Source organism: Mchenga conophoros, linkage group LG23 (genome assembly GCF_057382185.1).
Source record: "Mchenga conophoros isolate Kocher_MC1m ecotype Shallow Benthic linkage group LG23, M_conophoros_male_GT1.1, whole genome shotgun sequence".
In the NCBI taxonomy this organism is placed as follows: Eukaryota; Metazoa; Chordata; class Actinopteri; order Cichliformes; family Cichlidae; genus Mchenga; species Mchenga conophoros.
In genome coordinates this window covers 2,109,963-2,132,622 of record NC_140547.1, presented here as the reverse complement: position 1 = coordinate 2,132,622, position 22,660 = coordinate 2,109,963, and the positions used below count along the sequence as shown (strand labels likewise).

The 22,660-nt window shown below is 44.7% G+C and overlaps 1 protein-coding gene across 2 annotated transcripts in view; it reads left to right on the top strand.

The window, feature by feature from the left end:
* Nucleotides 1-20,897, top strand: part of xpr1a (xenotropic and polytropic retrovirus receptor 1a) — a 76,162-nt gene extending 55,265 nt beyond the window's left edge. The window contains exons 7-15 of one of the 2 annotated variants that reach the window (XM_085264304.1): nucleotides 26-107; nucleotides 184-371; nucleotides 694-873; nucleotides 4,015-4,183; nucleotides 5,752-5,952; nucleotides 12,117-12,283; nucleotides 12,354-12,493; nucleotides 12,583-12,807; nucleotides 15,301-20,897. In XM_085264304.1, coding sequence (XP_085120430.1) covers nucleotides 26-107; nucleotides 184-371; nucleotides 694-873; nucleotides 4,015-4,183; nucleotides 5,752-5,952; nucleotides 12,117-12,283; nucleotides 12,354-12,493; nucleotides 12,583-12,807; nucleotides 15,301-15,358 — 1,410 coding nt within the window. In that variant the 3' untranslated portion in view covers nucleotides 15,359-20,897. Of the gene's footprint in view, nucleotides 1-25; nucleotides 108-183; nucleotides 372-693; nucleotides 874-4,014; nucleotides 4,184-5,751; nucleotides 5,953-12,116; nucleotides 12,284-12,353; nucleotides 12,494-12,582; nucleotides 12,820-15,300 lie in introns of both variants that reach the window. The other variant, XM_085264305.1, reaches the window with a different exon arrangement.
* Nucleotides 20,898-22,660: the final 1,763 nt, after the last annotated feature.

The following is a 22,660-nucleotide window of genomic DNA, read 5'->3' as shown; positions in this document are numbered from 1 at the left end:
GTTTATTCCTGTCTGCCTGGTTCAGCCTGCTTTGGCCTGGACGACCTTTCGCGTGGGTCTCTACTGTGGCTTCTTCATCATTCTTGCCATCTGCTTCGTTATCACTGGTAAGTCTAAGTTACTGTTTTCACCGGCGTCATAGTTCATCTTCATAAAGCAGTAAACATGCTGCGGTTTGTTTAGGTGCCGTGTTCTTCCGCTCTGAGAACGTCTGGCCTATGGTGCGGATCTATCGGGGCGGTTTCCTGTTGATCCAGTTCCTCTTCCTGTTGGGCATCAACACCTATGGATGGAGACAGGCTGGAGTCAACCACGTCCTCATCTTTGAGATCAATCCACGAAACAACCTCTCGCACCAACACCTGTTTGAGGTGAGAAAAAAGACGTCTCGTCTTATAGAAGATCCTGGAAAATTGCTCAAATCTCTGAGTGGCAATCATGGATTCATAAAGTGTTTAGCCTGAGTAAACATGGTTGTTTAGCCGGGTAATTATGATTCAAGGAACAGATTATCATGTAAAATAAGATTTGATTCCGTAGAAGCACTACCTTTAGATGTCCACGGGGTTTTGTTGGTAACCCAGAACTGAAAGCAGAACCTCTTTTCACTCGTTATTCTGATTTTTGGGTTAATGGTGATCATGTGTCAAAGGAGCTTTCTTTTAAAGCCATTTTTTCCTTCCTGTGCTGCAGATTGCTGGTTTCCTGGGCGTGTTGTGGTGTCTCAGCATCCTCTCCTGTCTCTACTCGCAGTACACTTACATCCCCATGCAGGCCAACCCTCTCATCCTTTATGGCTTCATGGTGCTCTTCCTCATCAACCCCTTCAAGACCTGCTACTACAAATCACGTTTCTGGCTCCTCAAATTGCTGGTCGGTTAACTCGTTTACTGGAAATGCTCCTTTAATGTATAGTAAATAGTCCACGCCCATGCTAGAGTATTGCACACTGATGTGCTTAATCACAATGAGAAAAGTAAACAAAATAGAGGTGAGAGATGACGTGCCTGAAAGGGTCATTTTAGCCCGTTTCTAGGTGGTTTGTGGGCAGGTACAATCCAAATTTTGTGGAAATAAATGAGATGCTATTGTCAGGAAACTAAAGTGATAGACTGCTTTCATAAGGTGTTGTAGGTTTAGAAAGGCAAAAAACAGCTCCCGGTTGCTAAGTGGTTGCCAGGGTCTGTGATGACATCACTATATACAGCTCAAAAAAAGCTAAAGTAAAAATCAGAGTTTAGCATCAAGTCAATTAAACCTGTGGGCATTGATCTAGCCACTTAAGTAGCAGAGGTTGTTAATAAGAGGGGCACCAATGAGACAGCCGCCTGCACAGGAACGATCGTACAGGTGGGCGCCTCAGACAGTTTTTCCTGCTTTGCTGTAAGTTTGCCTTTAGCTGGGGTGAATGTCACTGCTGCCAGCATTAGGCACATGGACTGCTGTTAGGTATCGGGATGAAATCCTTGGACCCATCGTCAGACCCTGCGCTGGTGCAGTGGCTCCTGGGTTCCTCCTGGGGCACAACATCCAGGCAGCTCCTGGAGAACGAAGGAACTGATGCCATTGACTGGCCCCACGCTCTCTCGACTTAAATCCAATAGATCACCTCAGGGACATTGTGTTTCCATCCATCCAATGCTCCCAGCTCAAACTGCCCAGGATCTCAGTGATCAGGTCACCATCATGTCCTGACATTGTCAGACATGCATAAAAGTACACGGGGGCTGAAATCTGACCAAACTCGGCAAACCTGCCTCGTCAGTTTTCACTTAGATTTTTGGGTTGTCTTGAATTCAGCCCACAGTAGATTTTCTTTTCCATCAAATAATGTGGCTTCCTTTCATTCCTAACACATTGCCACATATTTTTCCAATTTTTCTGAGCAGTGTTTGGTTGCTTCACTCCTGACTGCGTAGGAGGAGTTTGCAGACAAAGAAACAAATGCACAGGCAGACAGAGATTTGGTGTATTATAGTAAGATACCACCTACCTTACTTGCTAAAGGGAGTTGTGTCTTGAGTCACTGGGTATTTTGCTGAAAAGTCTGTAATTCAAAGTGGATGCATGATCCCAACAGTCAGGGTTCCTGCAAGTCCAGTAACAGATGTTTACAGCTGTGACACAGCAGCTGATACGGACTGCTTTATCAACATGAACCCAGTGCACACACGATGAGATGGTGTAAGATCCCTGCTCTGTGTGTGTGCTGAGGAATGAACGCTGTCACTTTGCAGTGTCGGAGAGAAAGACACAACCGTGGCAAACAGAAGGTTTATTACGCAGACGTTTTAAGTCCTGAAGAGAAAAAATATTCTATACTTTCAATAAACACCAGTGAGAACATGTAGAGAACATACACTAGCAAGCACGAGGTGTAATTAATTTTGTTCCTGTGTTATTTTGGCATTATTATCCTAACGCAACAAAGATTTAAAATAAAAACAAAGGAAAACCGATTAGAAATTAATTTCTGAGCTGTGTCTGCTGTTCTAGCATTTTCTATTTTATTAACCTGCGATTTAAATGTGTCTGCGCACATGTGTGCATGCGTCTCTATCTCACACAATTCAGATATCCATCTCAAACCTCATGTTTACAAAGCCCCCCCGTGTTACTCTGTCCTTTGTCTAAGCTGTGATAGGGGCCTTCAGGAGAGAGGGTGTGTGTGTGTGTGTGTGTGTGTGTGTGTGTGTGTGTGTGTGTGTGTGTGTGTGTGTGTGTGTGTGTGTGGTGACAAAGAGGGCAGGGGGTGAGGGATAATAGAATGCAGCTTGTCTCTGGGGAGGTGGAGGCTGTGACTGTGCAATCATTACAGGCATAGATCTATCAGTATGTTGATGCCCCGAGCTCCTCCTTTCCCTCCTCCTCTTCTTCCACTTCTCCTTCAGCCCCTCATCCCCCCTCCTTCTCCCCACCTGTCCCCCAGCATCAGCAGAAGACCCCCTGCTCGTATTCGTGTCCCTTCTTTCGCAGCTCCCCGCAGTCCTCAGCCATCCTCCTCTGATTGGGCTTCACAGTCAGTCTCACTCTTGATTGGTCCTGCACACTCATGATGGCAGCATAGAATTAGAGTAGATATGAAGTGTTGGATTATTGTTTCATTGGAGTAAACAGTGTGTTTTCTTACTAGTAATGAGATCACATGTATCCATGTCAGGTGTGCGTGTTGCCTCTGATGACAAACAGTATAAGATTTCATTACAGGACAAATTGCAGAGCTAGCAGCTGAATTACAAGTGTTTGCTCAAGAAATGAAGACGTTACCATGAGTGCAGCAGGCTTAGCCTTTAGACAACAACACACGGAGTGGATATGAGTGAGATGGCCACTCGATCGATACTGACTTTGACTGACGGGTTAAAAGAAATCAGCTAATATGTGCAAAAACAAAAGATATCAATACTGTGTGACATTTGTAGGGAATAAAGAGTATGTGGGGTTTGGGAGGGTGTGTGCATTCGCTCCTGAATGTCAGATGTAGCCGCGGGGGGGGGGGGGGGGGGGGGGGGGTTAAATGGAAAAAGTCGAGCAGGGTTGTATCATTTTACAAAGCGTGGTCAATAACTGAACCCCTGCCAAAGTCATATCCCAAATAACACGCCCGTAGAAGCAGGCTGCAGAGCACAGCCAGCTCCTTTCATGTCTTTGTGTTCACTAATAATTAGTGGCACGCAAATACACAAATTCATGTGCACAGGCACAAAAGCATGACTCATTAGAGCGTCCTGTGGCGTACTGATAAGGTAGACCGGAGGCTTTATCCCACTGCGTTAGGTGTCTCCCTCGGCTTTGCACTTCCCTCGTAAAGTACTGCAGGATTTGCATGCAAATAATTTGTTGGCTAATTCAGTCTCAGTGATGAACCGCAGACTCGGGGTAATTGCAGCATGATGTCCCAGGTAAGGTTTGTTGCAGGGAGGTCAGCTGGGGCGTTTTCTGAAACGCAAGAAGCATTTTTCAGGTTTTTGTTGCACATTTTCTGTTTTCACCATCCGTCTTTTCATTCTTCAGTTTCGTGTTTTCACCGCGCCGTTTCACCGGGTGGAGTTTGCAGACTTCTGGCTGGCTGATCAGCTCAACTCTCTGGTGTTTACTCTCATGGACCTGGAGTATCTCTTCTGCTTCTACATCTTCGAGCTGCAGTGGAGCAACAGCAAGGGCCTGTTACCCGACTTTGGAGGTGAGGCGTTATGCTCTGCTGGAAAAGCATGCACAGTAGAAACATAAAAACAAATTCAAAATTCAAATTCAAATTTTATTTGTCACATACACAGTCATACACAGTACGATATGTAGTGAAATGCTTGGACAACTGCTCGTGACCTAAAGAAAACAAAAAAGGAAAAGGCTATGCATAAGATAGGAAATAAATATGAAAAATTAAAAAGGGTAAATTTAACTAGGAAGGAATAAAATATAAATTAAGGTTAAAAATGAAATAACTGTACAACACAAATTAGAATGAAGGGTAAATTTAACTGGGAGAATAAGATAAATATATAAATTAAAGTTGAAAATAAAATAACTGTACAACAAAATACACAATACACAATATAGAACTATATAAGAATGTATGAAGAAATCTAAATAAATATATACACAATAACAGCAACGTGATTTAAGTAATGAAGTGTAAACAAAGTCCAGAAAGTCCAGTGTGTGTGTAAGAACCATATGTGTGGGTCAGGACTGTGTGGTGGTGTGATTGAGAGACCGTATCGCCTGCGGGAAGAAGCTCCTCCTCAGTCTCTCTGTGTTGGTCTTCAGGGAGCGGAATCGCTTTCCTGACCTCAGCAGAGAGAACAGTCTGTTGTTGGGATGGCTGAGGTCCTTCACCATCTTCCTGGCCTTGGTCCAGCACCGCCTGCTGTAGATTGAGTGCAGGTCAGGGAGCTCGGAGCGGATGGTGCGCTCAGCTGACCGCACAACCCTCTGTAGAGCTCGTCTGTCCTGCATGGTGCTGTTCCCGAACCAGGTTAAGATGTTTCCCGTCAGGACGCTCTCTATGGTGCAGGAGTAAAAGTTCCTGAGCACCTTGGAGGGCAGTTGGAAGTCTCTCAAGCGTCTGAGGTGGTAGAGACGCTGTCGGGCCTTTTTCACCACGGTGTTGATGTGACAGGACCATGACAGGTCCTGCGTGATGTGAACTCCGAGGTATTTGAAGCTGTCCACTCTCTCCACTGGGCACTCGTTGATGACGGGGGTCTGGTAGTTCCTCTCCTGCTTAGTGCTGAAGTCCACTATCAGCTCCTTTGTCTTACTGACGTTTAGAAGGAGGTTGTTCCTCTGGCACCAGTTCTCCAGATTCCTAATCTCCTTCAGGTAGGCCGTCTCGTTGTTATCAGAGATCAGGCCCACCACGACGGTGTCGTCAGCAAACTTGATGATGGTGGTGGAGCTGGTAGTGGCCACACAGTCATATGTGTACAAAGAGTACAGCAGGGGGCTCAGAACACACCCCTGGGGGGCTCCAGTGCTGAGAGTGGTGGAGGCTGAGACATGTCCGCCCATCCTTACTGCCTGTGGTCTGCCAGTTAGGAAGTTGGAGATCCACTGACACATAGATGAGCTGAGTCCCAGATGCTCCAGCTTGGTGGTGAGTGTGGAGGGAATTATGGTGTTAAATGCAGAGCTGTAGTCTATGAAGAGCATTTTAACATAATTCAAACCGCGCTGTGAGGACGAGTGCATTTTTCCCTGATCACACACACACTGGAGTGAACAGTGCTCTGTTTTATATTGTTGTAGGTTCCCGAGACTTCATGTGCCACAGCTACTCCTACGGTCTCCGTGCCATCATCCAGTGTCTGCCTGCTTGGCTGCGTTTCATCCAGTGCTTGAGGCGTTACCGTGACACAAAGAGGGCCTTCCCGCACCTGGTGAACGCTGGGAAATATTCTACCACCTTCTTTGTTGTCACCTTTGCCGCCCTCTACGCCACACACGAAGGTAGGAGACGGGACTGATAAGCACGTGTACGCTGAGGTATCAGCTGGGCAGACGTTATATAACAGCTTATGTCATTTGCAGTGCTTCGAATCAAAGAGGAACCCAACGCAGACACGGTCAGTCTCGAGCTGAAGAGTCGACAGTTTCCGTGTGTTTCGTGTATTACAGGAACATGTCAGCTCCACACAAAAGGCTAAAATGCCTTTTGTGTGGAGCTGTGTGTACTCAAAGAGCTGAGGTGACCTTGAGCGCAAATGCTAGAAGCTGGCCTTGGTTTCCATGCCTGGAGCTTTATAAAGAGAATGGGAGAGGTCTGTCAAACACAGCTGTATGTAAGCAAGGCTCTGCTCTCGGTTCAGGAGGTCAGACAGAGGAGAGGCAGCAGATCGGTGAAAGTCGAGGATTTAAAAAGAAAAGGCAGAGATTTGAAATTACGAGCAGGTTGGATGTAAAAAGAGAGCATTAATAGTCGAGTCACTCTCTCCGTAACAGCTTCGTAATTACCCTGAAATGATTAAAATTATTCTGATTCAGAAGCCAAATCACAAAGGAATTCATGTTCAGAGACGCTCGGGCAGTAAAAGCATCTCTTTAGCACGCAGCTTTGCATTTCCCGTCTGCATCGCAGATATTTGTTCACACGTCTCCTTTCAAAGCTGCTTTTCTATTTAAACCCTTGCTGGCATTTTGCTCGCCGATATATTTATTTTCCAGCAAAATGCCAGCAAGGAAACTTCATCTGCAACCTTTTAAATCATTAAATGCTATTTCTCGGTTTGGCTTTTTTCTCTTCGATTTAAATTTAAATCAGTGCATTTGCTTCCCAAGCTGACCGTCAGTGATACTGGAGGAACCAGAAGGAGAGACAGACCTCTTTTTCTTTTTTTTCTTCCATCTCAGTAGGAAAGGCGTCCATTAAACCATATCCTCCTTCCTCCTCTGGTCTGAAGCCTGTGTACCCTTAGACTAATGGCCTCCCTTCATGTGTTATTCTGTATGAAGCTGTCTTTCATCCAGCATGATAATGGAGGCCAAGGCTGATCGCTGGTTAAGTGAAGGAGGAGGGTGGGAAGACGGCTCCACAGACACAGACACAGACGTTGAATAAATGGTTGAGGAAACTGCCTGTTGAGGAGATCGTTTGAGTATTTCCTACATAAATAGGCTTTGATGGCTGAATGCGGCTGCCAATATCAGAATAACCTGAATCCAAATCTGGTAAAGAAGCAATAAGAGCCTCAGACACACTAAAAATACAGAGTCGATGTACGAAGGAGCCTTTAGCGCTGATATTCGCTGGAGCCTTACTGCGGACAGGACGGTGCCAAGTCTGCCTGCATCGCCCAGCAGACCTGACAGCAAAGACAGCAGGTTGGTATCATGTTCACACCGCTCGGTCCGGCTGTAAAAGCTGTCTGGAGTGTCAGTCGGGATCTGGCAAAGGTCCCAGCGCCTGCGAGTGGATGTGTCACCTTCATCACTAACGCTTCCATTGTGACCTCGCTGCCACATCACCTTGCCGATTCCTGGAACTGCCCACACAGACCTCCGGGAAGCAAAAGGAAGGAAATAAATCACAGGATTCTCCATAGAGGACTGAGTGGTGTCCATTGGCTCGTGCTTCCATTTGCTGATCAAAATCTGTAAAATTAAGAGGCACAGTCTCCTCTGTGGTCTGTATGGGCCAAAGTGGAAATTAAGTAATCTGTGTGTGTTGAATCATATTTTTTAATGTGATTCAGCAAAACTGAGCAGATTTCTCCCCTCAGAGGAAACGCTCAGCTCACTGCTGCGAGCAGCTGATTGGACATTGTCATGAAACTGTAATCTCAGCAGAGGCTCTGAGGCCTGTAACCTGAGAGATGCTGGAGGATTTCCTGGTGTGGGCAGAGTTCCCAAACTGTGTAGCTGCACTGAGGCCTGACAGTAAAGCAGCTGCTTTTCTCGGGATCAATACGGAATCTGCTTTATGTACAGCAGCCTGAGACTTATCACTGTTTGAGATGCAGAGGAGCTGCAGGCCTAATGCTAATTTAAATTCTTGGGATCTATCCAGAGGGAAGGCAAAGGCAGAAGAAAACGATGTTTGACGGGCAGAAAGAGAAACGCAGCCTTGTGCTAGCAGGGAGATGGGAAAATGTGATGTTAAAGGTAAACCCCAAAGTGCAGTGTAGAGTCACTGCAGGCATGGTTTTAAAGAGATCCCTCCATCTGTAACACCAAATCCTGTAAAACATCTAAAATAACCTTGAGGAACACGACTCCTGCTGGTCTGTGTGAGGTTAACTGTGGTGGTGACGGGTGGAAACGGACTGAGACGGCTGTAGAGAAGAATCCCTAAATTTAGAAACGATAGCCGCTGAGAGGAAAGTAAAATGGGAAATTTAATGCGAAGAGGTTGGAGAGAAAGCAAGGGTGCAGCAGGGGCAAGTGAGGACATGAAAGGGAGGAGATACTAATATTTAAAAGATATCAAACCGGAAGTAATGGAGGAGAGGAGGGGAGTGTAATTACCAGCCCCGGGCTGAACGCATGCCTGCTGGACTCTGCTGGAATAGAGATGAGGCTGAACTGACAGCTTTTACAACTTAATTTCATGCACTGACCCCTCGTTCATTATCAGGACAGGAATCACAGCACACACACCGACACAGCTCTAGTCAAACACGTACTCACGTTTACTGAAAACAGATAAAAGCTCTGCTTTGAGTCTCTCTCGCCATCTGTTTGAACTCTGATTCACCCCTGCAAACCCCAAAAGCAGACTCTTGTTATTATCAGTGAAGCACATCTCGATTCAGATACAAGGTGGAAATCTGATAAAGTGCACATGTTGAGATGGAGCTAACAGGTAAAATAATTCAAATAAAGCTGTAGGTATCATATTAGGTTGGAAGAAGTCTGAGCTGAATAAACACTCAGATCCTTGATTTATCTGAAAGCACTGAGACAACAGGGTAAAAATAGCGTTTAAACCCTGCTTTGAACACAAAGGCATTATCAGAAAATGTCTATAAAATATTCAAACTAAAAGCACCTAAAACTGACGCTGGGGCTGTATTTGTTATCATGTAATACTATAATACTACAGAAGTATTAGGCTGTTTGTACTTATGCATTAACCCTTTGCATTGTGCTGTTGTAGCTGATCGAATGACATTTACATGGTTTATTCATAAAGTGAGGCTGCAAGTCTCTCCAGCAGGGCACAAGATAAATCAGATCATTAATGAGGTATTAAAGAAAAAAAATATCTGAATTGTTGGACCTTTCTCTAATTTTAAATATCATGTCATCTCTTTGCACCAGTACTTTTGGGTTTCTATTCGTCTTTTTAAGCTTCTTCCTGGTGATGCTGGACAAGTGAGGGCTGCAATAAATGACAGTGGCTCTTAATAGTAAAACCAAAGGGGAAATCAGCCCCACTGAAAACACATGTAAGGTGATAACCAGCTAATGTAGTCAAGTGTTTCAGGTGGAACAATATCCAACCATTTAAACGCTGATGATACGCTGTTTGCAAAGTTATTTGCTTTCACCTTTATTATGAAATAAATGTATGACCTGTATAATTATGATGCTGTGGACTGTCAGACACCAGACGTTGCTCTGGGTGTTGGAAGAACAGCAAGTAGCACGAAAGTAAGGACACCAGAGGGAGGCGAGGACACGACAGAGAAATATGATTCTGGATGCATCAGGCAGGAGGAAAAGAGGAGGGTTGGTGTGCATCCTCGCAACGGACGGGGTGGGAAGCTCCAAAAGGGAATAACTGAAAGATGAAGAATTGGATGGTGTTTCAATATCTAAGGTCATCTGGTCTTTGTGACAGTGTGGGGGGAGCTGTCTACTTCCACGTTAACCTTCTGCCTACCTTCATGTTTCACGCCCTCACAGTTCGCTCGGTGTGGAATTCTTGGCCTGCATCAAAAATTCCCTCATACGTGTTTGTGTTTGTAACTGCTAACTAAGCCAAAAACATGGGACACAAAGTGAAAATGAACTAAAGTAAGAGAATGAAGAACAAACCGCGCTGTGAGGACGAGTGCTGGATTCAGTGAAAAGGAAAAGATGAAAAATAATTCAACAGCAGCCATTCTTGTTGTTTTCAAGTCCTGTTGACCTGTTGCAAAAGATGTGCTCTGTCTTTATCAGCACGACTGGCCAAGACAACAACAGTGTGTGTGTTTGAAAAGAAAATAGAGGTTGAGTGTGTGTGACAGGAGCCAGTAAGCACCGTTAGCCCATCCTGACCAGTTCAATCAATGCCCATCCCACCATGGTTGACCTCCTAATGGCCCAACAGTGACCCATCCTTGTGGAAAGACAGCATCAGCGAGTGGAGGATTAAATACCTCAGTACGTTAAAGCTAAAGGAAATCACATCGGTGGATATTCTCCAGTGAAAAGAGTCTGTTGTCTGGGACTAAGTCTAATCTACAGCTGGGAGACCTCGGTGTGGCCGTAGGGACCGGTTCCATCCCGTCGCTCAGCTGATGCAGCAAACAGCACAATGGAGGCAGCGGCTAACAGAACAGCAGTAATTCTCTGTTGTCCCGGCTCTGATCCCTGGCGTCTCGTAGGCTGGAGGCACGTAGAACAGTGACTATGACAAATGAGAGCGAGCCCGATCTCTGCCTGGTGGCTGCCGTCTGTGCGAGTCGATGTGAAAGGCCATCGGGTGCTGATTTATACATCGGCGCCCACTGAGGAACAAGGAAATCACATCCGCACGGCTCCCACAGAGACACGCGGGCGCTGCTGAGCACAGCTATAAAAACACTGTGACATTACGCAGTACATCAATCAGCTGTAAACTAACTGCAGATTGTTGTACAGCCCACAGCTGAGAGCACTTGAACTAATAATAATTATCACGATTAATCCTTCATTCATGTCTCAGAAGGCAGAGTGAGGAGGGGAGGGGGGTTTAGGACTTACTTTTGTTTTTTAGAGAAATAAAATCTACTGTCATAACATCAGGTCCTGTTTTATTTAGCATTATCACCTTACAGCAAGAAGGTCTCGGCTTCCTTTAGTAAAAAGTCACTGGTTCAACCCTCCAACCTACATGGGGAAGTATCCTTGGGTAGGATGCTGCATCCCATAAGTGCTCTTTGCTGTATCCATCCGAGTGTGAGTGTGTGAAGGTTAAAAGTGCCATGTGTCTGCATGAGTTCTCTCAGGCACAGCCCAAAGACCTCTGTGGGTCTGTCTCTGACCAGTAGGTGCCCGTCTCTGCAGGAACCTAGGCAAATGTTGGTCCTTTATTTATCCAGGTAAAAAATCTCATTGAGATTAAACATTTCATTTCCAATAGAGACCTGGCCTCATGGCAGCGAAAGTCGAAACTACATGTACCACATAAGTACATTTAAAGTTTTCATGACAGTGTCACGGCTCCCCTTGACCTCTGACACAAATGACCCATAAAAAGTGCAAACAGACATGCTATGTACATTTTCAGGAGTCCCTAAAACCACTATTTAAACAGGTGGCGCTATAGAGCCATTTTCCCACACCCAGGGAAAAAACCAATGAAACATGACAGCCTTCATCGCGTTCGAGGCGTGACTTTTGAAGCTTTCCCAGCTCCTCATCTGCAGCTTACCCGTTAATGGTGAATCACCATGCCAACAGGGCGTGGTCTTAAATAAAAACTCACAATTTTCACAGTAAGGCATCACCAGGGCCTGAAGTTAATGCAGACGACCTTTGGGGTGCATGTAATGAACCTGTGAAGAGGACAAAACTTGATCTTTCCTGTTCCCACTAGGTGGCGCTCTAACTGGCGCTGATTATTTGCATATGAAACTGTTCCGATTAAAGACAATGAAAAACAGTCTGGTTACTTTACCGAGCCTTAACACCTTTTCACACTCTGTTTTTATGCTGTGGGCTGCAAGTGTGTAGATTTTAGTGCAGGCATAATGAAAAGTGAACACTGAAGTGTTATAGCTCTCTAAGGGTATCTGTTCAATCAATCAATGCTGGTCTACTCGTGGCAGGAGGGCTCCCTCTAGTGGTAAAAGTGATAATAGAAAAGTTGCGACCCTGCTCTGAGTGTGCTGATGCTGTTGCATTTCTCTTTACTGCAGCTAAAACCAGAGGAGTTCTTGAATGCAAGCCTCTGACACAAGTTGTGTTCGTGTGTTTTCTTTCAGAGCAAAGTCACGCAGACGCCAACACCTTCTTCTACCTTCTGATTGTGTCTTCAATCATCAGCTCCCTGTACACACTGATCTGGGATCTGCGTATGGACTGGGGTCTGTTTGATCGTGGAGCTGGCGAAAACATCTTCCTCAGGGAAGAAATCGTTTATCCACATAAGGTAGCGTCTGGTTTAATCCCCGTGCCCGTCCCACCCAAACAGACACTAACCCCGTCTGCTCTGTGTCCAGGCCTACTACTACTGTGCTATTGTGGAAGATGTGATCCTGCGTTTTGCTTGGACGATCCAGATTTCTCTGATCACAACGACCAAGATCAACTCTGTGGGCGACATCTTGGCCACCATGCTGGCTCCTCTTGAGGTCTTCAGGTGGGTCTGAACAAAGTTTGTTCCTTACGACGAGCTTCGCAGAGCACCCACGGTGACTCGTGTCGTCCTCCTCACCTTCCTCACTGCAGGCGCTTTGTGTGGAACTTCTTCCGTCTGGAGAACGAGCACCTGAACAACTGCGGTGAGTTTCGTGCGGTCCGGGATATCTCTGTGGCGCCGCTCAACGCTGACGACCAGACGCTGCTGGAACAGATGATGGACCAGGAGGACGGAGTCCGGAACCGCTCGGGCAAGAAGACCTGGAAGAGGTCCCACAGCCTGTCGCTCCGACGCCCCCTGCTGTCCACCTCACAGTAAGAAACCACGTGTGTGCCAGACATCGTGCACTTTTATTTCACTTTGAAGACGAGTGCAGAGCTGGTATTACTGTAGATGAAAGAAGTTATACTTCTATTAAACATCAGATATGGAAGGATTACACATTCCTCGTCGTTGCTCCTGGAGATTATAAAACTGTCACACTGAACATTTTTTCATTAATTAAATGTGTTCAAAGATACTACACCCATTTGAAATTGAAAAAAACAGTTGTTCCTTCAGTAGAGGAAGTATCCAGATGTTGCATTAGAGGCTGTACAGCTGAGGTCCCTTATGTTGAGCAATCAAGGAAACCCAGGATCTGGGGCCCGTTCTTCGTACCTCGCTAAGTAGGTTAGCCGGATTAGATTGTTGACGATTTCGCGTGATCCTGGATCAGTCGGTTCCCCGAAGCTCATCCGGGACTTGCTGTCATAGCAACAGAGCCGTAAGCGTAAACCTGCTCGGGAGCAGGTTTACTTTATGTAAACAGGATTAGATCGCGGCCACGCAGGTATGTCCGCTTCATTTATACGAAAGCAACAGCGATATTTTTCCACTGTTTCACCATAAATAAATATTATCAATGTAACTAAAGATAATGCAGCACTTGATCCTTTTATTGATGTCACACAGATACATACAGGTCATTTCCTAAAAAAGGGAAATGAACTATTAACATTCTATTACATGTATGTGATTATTACAGATGTAATTCATATTTCAGAGTAGTAATTGTAAATTACTTCGTGTAATCAAGATGAGAGACCACGGCTATAAAAGCGAAGGTGGATTTGGGAAGCCTGTCGCAGCCATGTCCTGTCCGTATACGTGACCAACCCATTGCGGAAGGTGCAAGATTGATAAGGAGAGTCCTCAGAATTCAGCGTATATTGCGGGACAGACAGGATCCTTTAGCTCAGCGCGACAGTGTGCTCATAGAGAGATATCGATATTCCCGTGAGGGTATTATTTACTTAACTAACTTGTTGACGAGGGGGTGCAGGACCACCACCTGTCTTTTTTTCCTCTGCCCTTTTCTTGGTTGCTGTTATGAACAAACTAACAGAGTATTACAGGTCAGTATTACCTTGCCAAGAGACGCAAAGCAATCTAAGAGATAAATATTACCATTCTGTAGAATACTCCTGTATTCCACTTTTACTTGTTCCCATGTTCTTGTGGGTCCTGTTGTGGCTCTAATGTGAAAGGGGATATAATATAACATATTATAATATAATATAATGCCATATGATATTGGACAATATAGTGTCATATGATAGATCTACCCTACCGCCTACTGGTGTTGGCCAGAGGGGCCGATGGCGCGATATGGCAGCCTGGCTACAACCGTAGCTGCCTCCACCAGTGTGTGAATGTGGGAGTGAATGAATAGTGGTATCGTAAAGCGCTTTGGGTGCCTTGGAAAGCGCTATATAAATCCAATCCATTATTATTATTATTATTAAATTACCTACGAGTTTGATTTGTCAGCAACTTTCTGCCAGCCCTCTCTCCTTGCTTTTGCAGCCTTTGCAGTGTTCTCTTGCGTTTTAATTAAACTCTGAAACTCCTGAAATCCCTCACTCATGAGTTCTTGCTCTGCTGCCGGAAAATACCGAGCACGCCCCTTCGACATTTTCGCCGACCAATCAGCGGGTTGCCGATCAATGTTTCTACTATCGATGCGTAGCCCCTTTTACGACACCCAGTGATGTCACATTCCTGCGTCCAGCTGTAGTAATCGTCAACAGCAGGTGTGTTCGGGGAACCGGATTAGCGAGCTCACGGTTAGCGCGATGATTTGATCTTGGATGTGTCATTTGATCTTGGATGTAGTAAGCGACGTACGAAGAACGGGCCCCTGAACTTAACTTTTCCCACATCCTGGTGTTTGAGCTATGAAGAGATACCAAAAATCCAATCGTATGTGCAGAAATTTTACATTTTAATGCTAAAATATAATTATTGCTGTTTTACAAAAAACTTTTTTTATGAATATGTAAAATGACACTGATTTACTTTCATTCCTGAACACAAAAGTAGTTTTAGCGGCTGAGTGTCATTCTTGATTAATTTCCAACTTCTCAGAGAAGTAAAATATGATTTAAAAAATATTACTGTGACATGTGTTTTCTTGTTTTTATGACAGGTGGTCTGATAAATTTGTAAAATGCTGTATATGCCTTTGTCTGAATTAAAGTCACAAAGTGTTACACAGTGTTACACAAACCTCCATTAACATCAGCACAGTAACTGTGCACCGGGAGCTTCATGGCATGGTTTGCATGGCTCCTGCAGGTGGCCCGGTGCTGCTGCCCACATAGTGTCTGGACTTGTGTGAAGACAATACTGAACTGAGTGCATGAAAAAGCAGTCCATGCAGTTGTTTTAAATAGTTAGTAATGTATAAGTAACGCAACGTGAAATGAAGTCTCGGTTTTGTCAGATAACGTCTGATTTTCTTTTTTTAATCGTCTTTATTTCAGATCGAAGAAGGACACCAAGGTGCTAATTGAAGATACTGACGATGAGGCCTTCAGCTGAGTCCACAACATCGGCACACGCACGCACACAAACACACACTTTACGACACTGTACTTATAAAGACCTCGTTCGCTAACGCCTGACCTCAAAGCTCCTCCCTCGTAGTGTTAACGCGCAGGCCTACCCTTCAGTCTCGAAACCTTTAAAGCAGTGAGGACCATCAGTCACTGTCCTCACCTCTGGGAAACTTACCTCATCTTTACGTCCTTGTAAGTACAGTTGGTCTTTATAAGTATGGAAACAACACACACACACCTATAATGTAGAAACACACACAGAGATAGACCCGCTGAAGCACAAGTATAGTATAATATCGCTGCAGGTGAGGAGAGAGCTAATGCCACCCAGACAAACAGCCACACAGTCAGACAGATGGACAGACATCAAGGGAAACCTTCTGCACATAACCGGCGAGATAAGACCGCACTGCCCGGGGATTATCCTCTTCTGTTTTTTAAACGGACTTTTTTTAATATCTGTTGTTTACTTTTCTGTAGATTCTTCTTTTATTTCCTGAATTTGTTTAGAAGACGCTGCATAAAATAGGCTACCGACGACTGTTTGCACACCTACACTAGGATCAACAGGGAGAAGACAAAGCCAATCAAAAGACTAACAAACACAAACCTGAGGAAGGACTCTACACGCATATCACAGCATATCAGAACAAATCAACTGGTTTCAGCTTGTTGATTCTTTTTATACACCATCTCTCTCTCTCCTTGTTTTTTTTTTAATTTTTAATATTTTTTTAGTTGTAATAACATCAGTGTGCAATCACAACCCTGGAGGCACTTGCAGGAAAAGTGCATTTATTACACAAAATCTTGTACTTGTACACAAAAAGGGAAATTTTGATTCAAACATTTCTAAGTCTGTGAAGTTCCTTTGTAATATTTGATGTGCATTATGACTCTGTTGTAGTTGTTAAGTCCTTTTACATTGTTGTTTATACTAGTCAGACTAGTTGGAGCATCTGATTGTCGATGTGTTTTATAATGTTTGGAATGTTTTTCATGGTTGAACTTGTGCCACATTTTTAACGAGCTCAGAGTTAGGACCCTCGGTTATCCCCGACCTCTAATTAGTGCGTGAACGTGCCCTGTTAACTGCAGCAAATGTACATGCGTTGCTTTTCTTTACATTAATTACCAAAGTTTTATTTTTTGTGAATGTGACTGTGGCTGGGGTAGCTTCCTTTAACAAGCCTGCCAACTGATATAAAAACCAAACGTTTAAAAGCAGATTGAAGTTTGCAGGCTGGAGATCACAGTAACATAAGCAGAGGTACAGCTGATCAGCTCGGTCCTGTTCCAGAAAGCAGGTTCAACAAATTCTAAGTTTTCGGCTCCAGAACAAGCTGATCGGAGTTGCTTCAAATCAACTCTGAGTGTGAGGAAACTAAGCCGTGATCAGTGCAGCGCTCATCAGCCAATAATGGGTTTGACTGTGGGCTACGGCATTTAGCATAAAAGTAAATGAAAAACAAAGTCAGCATTGTCCACTCAGTCATTCTTTACTTAAACTGAATCCAACCAAAATATATCTGAGTTTGGCACAATTACAGTAGAAAATAAATTATCTGTAGACATCTATTGAATTCAATTCAATTGAATTCATCCAGATACTCCGGATGTGTCCTGATTCTCAAACTTATTTTAAAATGCTTTCAGAACCTGAAAGTCGCTGAAGATGCTGAAATCTTCCTGTCATCTCCAACGTGAAAGCTAATGAAAGTGATTACTACAGTAGTGCGCACTGTCAGGCATCAGTGCAGGGCATCTCATGGACAACCTGACAGATTCCTGACTGCCCACAGAGCTAGAAGGATGTATCCTATAGAGCAGAGCCGGCAATAAATCCGTGGTATGCCGTGGTCGCTGACTCTGCTGTTACACTGATGACAGATTTATTATGAAAGCAGCCACGTTAGCCATCATAAACAACAAGCTAACATATAAATGGGATTGGACTGTTTGTATGGACCAGCTTCTGTTCCCCTTGGTGCTTTAAGACTGACTGCACGAATGAGAAAACCTTAAAAGTTGTTTAAAGGAAATCTGTCAGTGAGCAGTTTACTTATAGAGAGTCTGTTGCCCCGGTAACTGACCCGATGTTTAGATGAATCCCGTCTCTAAAACATCAAATCCAGAGTTTTCACTCCAGTTTTCACTAAACCTGCTCTCTGGAACGCGGCCCACGTAAACCGTGGAGCACTTTTAGATTTCACTGAGCTCAGTGAGTCCCGTCAGTTTTAAAACCGATGTGCCGGATCATGTCTTTGCATCTTGTCTTAATATGATTGCATTGGTTCTCCGGACCATGTTAGTCTTGAGTAATGGTTGAAAATTAGGCGACTGGGATTCTTTATGTTGATGAAGATGTTTCGCCTCCCATCCAAAATAACAGAATTCCTGTGATTACTGACGGCGGTGTTGCCAGATTTGGTTTTCCATCCAGCTGCAGGTAAACGGTCGTTTCGTTCGGGCAATAAAATCCATAATGATTAATAACAAAAACAAAACTGGGCTGCATGTAAGGCCATGAGGGGACTTGGCAGTGGTCAAACACTTAATAAGCTCGTTCTCAGCTCTTTAACAATGAAGCTTTCGGCTTCATGTGGCTTTATTTCCCGAGGGACGCCGCAGCGGATGGATCTGCATGCTTGATTTGGTGCAGATTTGACACCGGATGCTCTTTCTGCTGCAATCGCTCTTGCTTGGGATGATGCTAGAAGCCCTCTGTGATCCCGCTCTCTTCCCGAGCTTAAACTCGAGCCCTTCGCATCTAAGGCTGTAACAACAGTAACCATGGTTACAGATCATGTCAGATCCACAGATCGTGGATAATGCGCATTATCCACGATCTGTGACAATTTCGTGCCACGAGAACAATCAGGTGTCTTTGCTTCTGTAACACACACTTGAGCTCAAGCGTTGCTTCACTTATCTCAGCTGTTACTGTTACATTTTGAAGTAAGTGCGCCACGTGTCTGGCCAATGCTATTACCAGCTACTGGTTTAAGTTTCGAGCTTCTCCTGTGAAAGGCCCCCTGGCTGTCCGAGAAACGATGGCGACGCTTTAACGCTGGCGTCTATGCGTGCGTGTTTGACCCTCTCGCTCTGCTGTTCCTCCCACCGCGGTAAAGTGAGCCGTCATTTGTGAGCCGCGGTCAAGCCAGCTGCCTCCTATCCGCCGCATAAATTTCCTTGCGCTTTTACACCAGTCTTTACGGTAGCGCCTTTTCGCTTTATATCCTGATTGAAAGCCTAGACTCGCGCACACAAATTACAATGGAACAGCCCAATACAGCCATCGTGACAGTCTGGTTGCATATTCAAAAATTCATTAAAAATCATTCTTAAAAGTTGAGGGCAAGCTTTCAACACAATCCTCTTCTCGGACACCTACTTTACCTCTGGGCCAGGTTTTACCCAGATTTACTGTAATATTACTCAGAAATCACAGTAAACTCATATTCAGTGCAATACAGTCAATACACTACAATTATGTTTATTTCAAAAATTCATTAAAAGTCATCCTGAGTAGTTGATGTCCAACTTTCAACAGATTACTTCTCTGGGACACCTACTGTACCTGTGTGCCAAGTTTCATCCAGATTTACTGTAGAATTCCTCAGAAATTAAAGGAAACATTTATTCACTCTAATACAGTCAATACAATAGAATTATGTCAATTTTCAAAAATTCATTAAAAGTCATCCTGAGTAGTTGATGTCCAACTTTCAACAGATTACTTCTCTGGGACAGGATGATTTTTAATGAATTTCTGACATTTCCATAATTGTATTGACTGTATCGGGCTGTTTCATTGTAATTTGTGTGCGCGCATGTGCGTGCGACTGTTCGCGCGCGTGCACGTGCGCGCGGGTATAGGCTTTCAATCGGCACATAAAGCGAAAAGGCGCTACCGTAAAGACTGGTGTAAAAGCGCAAGGAAATTTATGCGGCGGATAAGAGGCGGCTGGCTTGACCGCGGCTCACAAATGACGGCTCACTTTACCGCGGTTTCCTCCCCGTGGCTATGCTGTGTCACCACCCACTAGTCATGAGACAAAGCCCAGGGAGCTACAAGACCGACTTATTACAGAAATGTCTCCTGTTTCTGATTCTTTTCTTTTTTCCTCCTCCTCAGTGGCTGAAAGGCTGAAAAGCCTCCGAGTGCAATGAGCTTAATGTGAACTTGAAAAAGCTGGAAAGTCAAACTGTGCCGTATCTGTTTAGAGTTTAGAACGTGGATGGAGCGTCTGTCCGTTTAAACACACAGCATGACTTTATACACACATTAAACATGACACACACACACGCACGCATTGCCTCTCTTGTGTCAGAGAGCACAAACACTACAGCAGATAGTTTTGTAAAAAGGCTCCGTTGTCTTGCCTGCATGCTGCTTTTTGTTTTACATTGTACATAGATGTTAATTTATTTGACATAATGTGTATATTAGTAATCATTGTAGCCACTGACAATGATTGATTTCATACGTTGCCATTTCTGCTCCAGAGCAAACAGTATTTTGGAGGCGACGAGGAGATTTTTGATCGTTCACAGTCCCGCACTTCTCCCCTCCATGTGTAAATCTGTTGAAACGTGTTTGTATAAAAATAGAAGAAGAAAAAAAAACGAATCCACAAAGATGGAGAACGTGATCAGTCGTACCTTGTTGGTGATTCCTTCGTATTTAGATATAAACGGGGCTCGAGGAGAAGGACGAGGTGGGGGGACTCCAGCGTCCTCAAGCTGCGGCGCTGTCCGTACATTTGTGAATGTGCATGGAAATATTGTGGACATCATATCTATCGTTGTTAGTCGCCCTGCAGAGTACCGTGGGAGGGCACAGGACGAGATCCCAGTCCGGGGAGGACCCACACCACAACAACATGATACCGCTAAACTGATCCACCGTGTACTTCTTGAATATCTGATCAAACTAATGAAGGATCTTTATCTGCTCACTGGAAGCATTTCAAGGTGCTTCGATGTGAGAAAAACAGATGTTTTAGTGATTAGTGTCTGTCTGAAATGTTCAGTGTGTGTAACCCGCTGACAAAAACAAAAAACAGGGTGATTTTGTACAGATGTTACACGATGATAAGCCCTGACATCCCTCTTTTTCCCCTCACGAGTGAAGGTTTTGTTTTCACTGCCTGCTGAAACCTTCACGATGTTTAAGTGCTCGATATCGATGTTGTTTGTACCCTTTTCTCTAAACTAGCTGAACGTGATAGTAACTGTAGTTTGGTAGATGGATGTTCTACTTTGATAAGATACTTTAAAATTGAAAAAGATGACAGAATAACTACATTGTGGCTAAATGTGACTTAAAGAGACATGAAGGGAAAATGTCTTACATGCTGAACCATCCTCCCCGAGTCCCTTTTACAAAGTAGTTTGTACATGTCGAGTGTATAACGCTGTTCTATGATGGTTTTTCTGATGGTATTTGTATTTCTGTATACACTTTGGTGATCCTGTCATATCTGGGTTTTATAAACCACGATTATTTTTAAAGCTCACTTGGCCTCTCGACTCTTCTTTTAACCGCCGCTGCATATTCTGTTCTGCAAACCTTTATCTGCGTCTCCACCCTGCAGCGGGGCCCCGATGCAGCTCTGTGAATATAGAAATAAACCTCAGCACACATGCATTATGGTTCGTTTCTGCACTTTAACAGTGTTCTTTGGTTCCTTTTGCATTTTAGGATTCGTGCTCGTTTCATGTCTGCACTGTATTGTGCGGTTTTGAAGTTGATTCTTCACCCGCTCTTGCGCTTATGTAGGTCTGTCCAACAGCGCTGGCAGCCTTTGGGGATTTGAGGTCTTTCTCTCTTTTCTTTCTTTTAATTCCCAGCGGGCAGACAGACGCCGTCACATTCAGCGTGCCAACCAGGAGAAATGAATCATTGAGAAGCATGAAAATCACGCTTGTTGGCAGAGAGAAAGCCCCCACAAAAATCAAAGGAGAACACGGTGAACTTTGTTGAATCATCATGTAAAAAGCTCTCATAATCCAGCTGAAGCATCGCAGCAGTTTTTCTCCCCTTCAGGGAAAAAAACTGTTTATTTCTAACTTTGGAAGCCACCGCGGCACTGCGTCAGTGTTTGCGTGTCATGTGACCAGTTTACCCAGATACATCTGAGGAACATTTAATGATTTAATTTGTAACAAAACTACCGACTACCGGACCCATTATATTTTGTTTTGTTGGAAAAGCGGACAATGATTATTCTTATTTAAATACAGAATTGTGCAAAAGTCTCATTTCTTTCCATTTTGCTCCGAAAATGGGAAATCGGTCCAGTAATTTATTGAAGCTTGTACAAACAGTGTAAAAGGCAAACACAGAGTTTGTGCATTTCTAATGAGCTTAAAGTCAATATTTGGCACCGCAGTCTGAACTCTCTTAATTCTGTAAGTGTTCAGGAATAGTTCTGCAGGCTCCTTAGAGGACGTTCAGAGCTCTTCTTTGGATGTTGGCTGCCTTTGTTCTGTTGAGCTATGCTTTTACTGCACTGTCAGTATGTTTGGGGTCACTGTCATGCTGAAAAATGAAGCCATTAATAATCAGATGCCTTGCAGATGGTTTTACATGATTAAAATCTGGTGGCACTTTTATTTGTTCATCAATCCATCAAGCTTGACAAGATCCGCAACACCACTGGCTTCAGTCTGCCTCAGATCGTGACACAGCCTATAGCCATATTTGGGCATAAAGACAAGGATTTTTAACCCAAAAAGTCAAATTCAGCCTCAGCTGTTGATTTTTGCTCCAGTACTTATGTAATTCGGCATACCTCAGCCCTGTTCCCGTCCTTAATAATTGCTTCCAAAGGCCTCCAAACCTCAGGCCCTCCAAGGTTTGGAGGCCTATCTCCACCCACCACCACTTCCCCTGCCGGTGGCGGACTCCCTCAGGTGTTGGTGTGTTGGTGGGGGTGGGCGTCCGGGTACACACCGGCTCACTCCTTGGCGGCCGCTTGTCGGGGCCTGGGGCTCGCTCGGGCCCCTTTGGAGGTGGGGTGCCCCCGGCCTCTCGGCCTGGGGCTCGGTCACTCAGGCGCAGCTGGGGGCCGGCGGAGCTCACGGGCGCGTCACTGCAACTCCCCCTGACTTCTGCTCCGCGGCTGCTGGGCGAGCCCTCATCTGGGACTCTCCTCAGCTCTTACTGGGACAGTGGCGCGGCTGCCCCTCTGTTGGTCTTCCATGGTCTCTTGTGTTCTGGGGGCCTCTGGATGTCTGGAGTTTTGATCTCCTCCATACCCGCTTCACACCCTGGAGG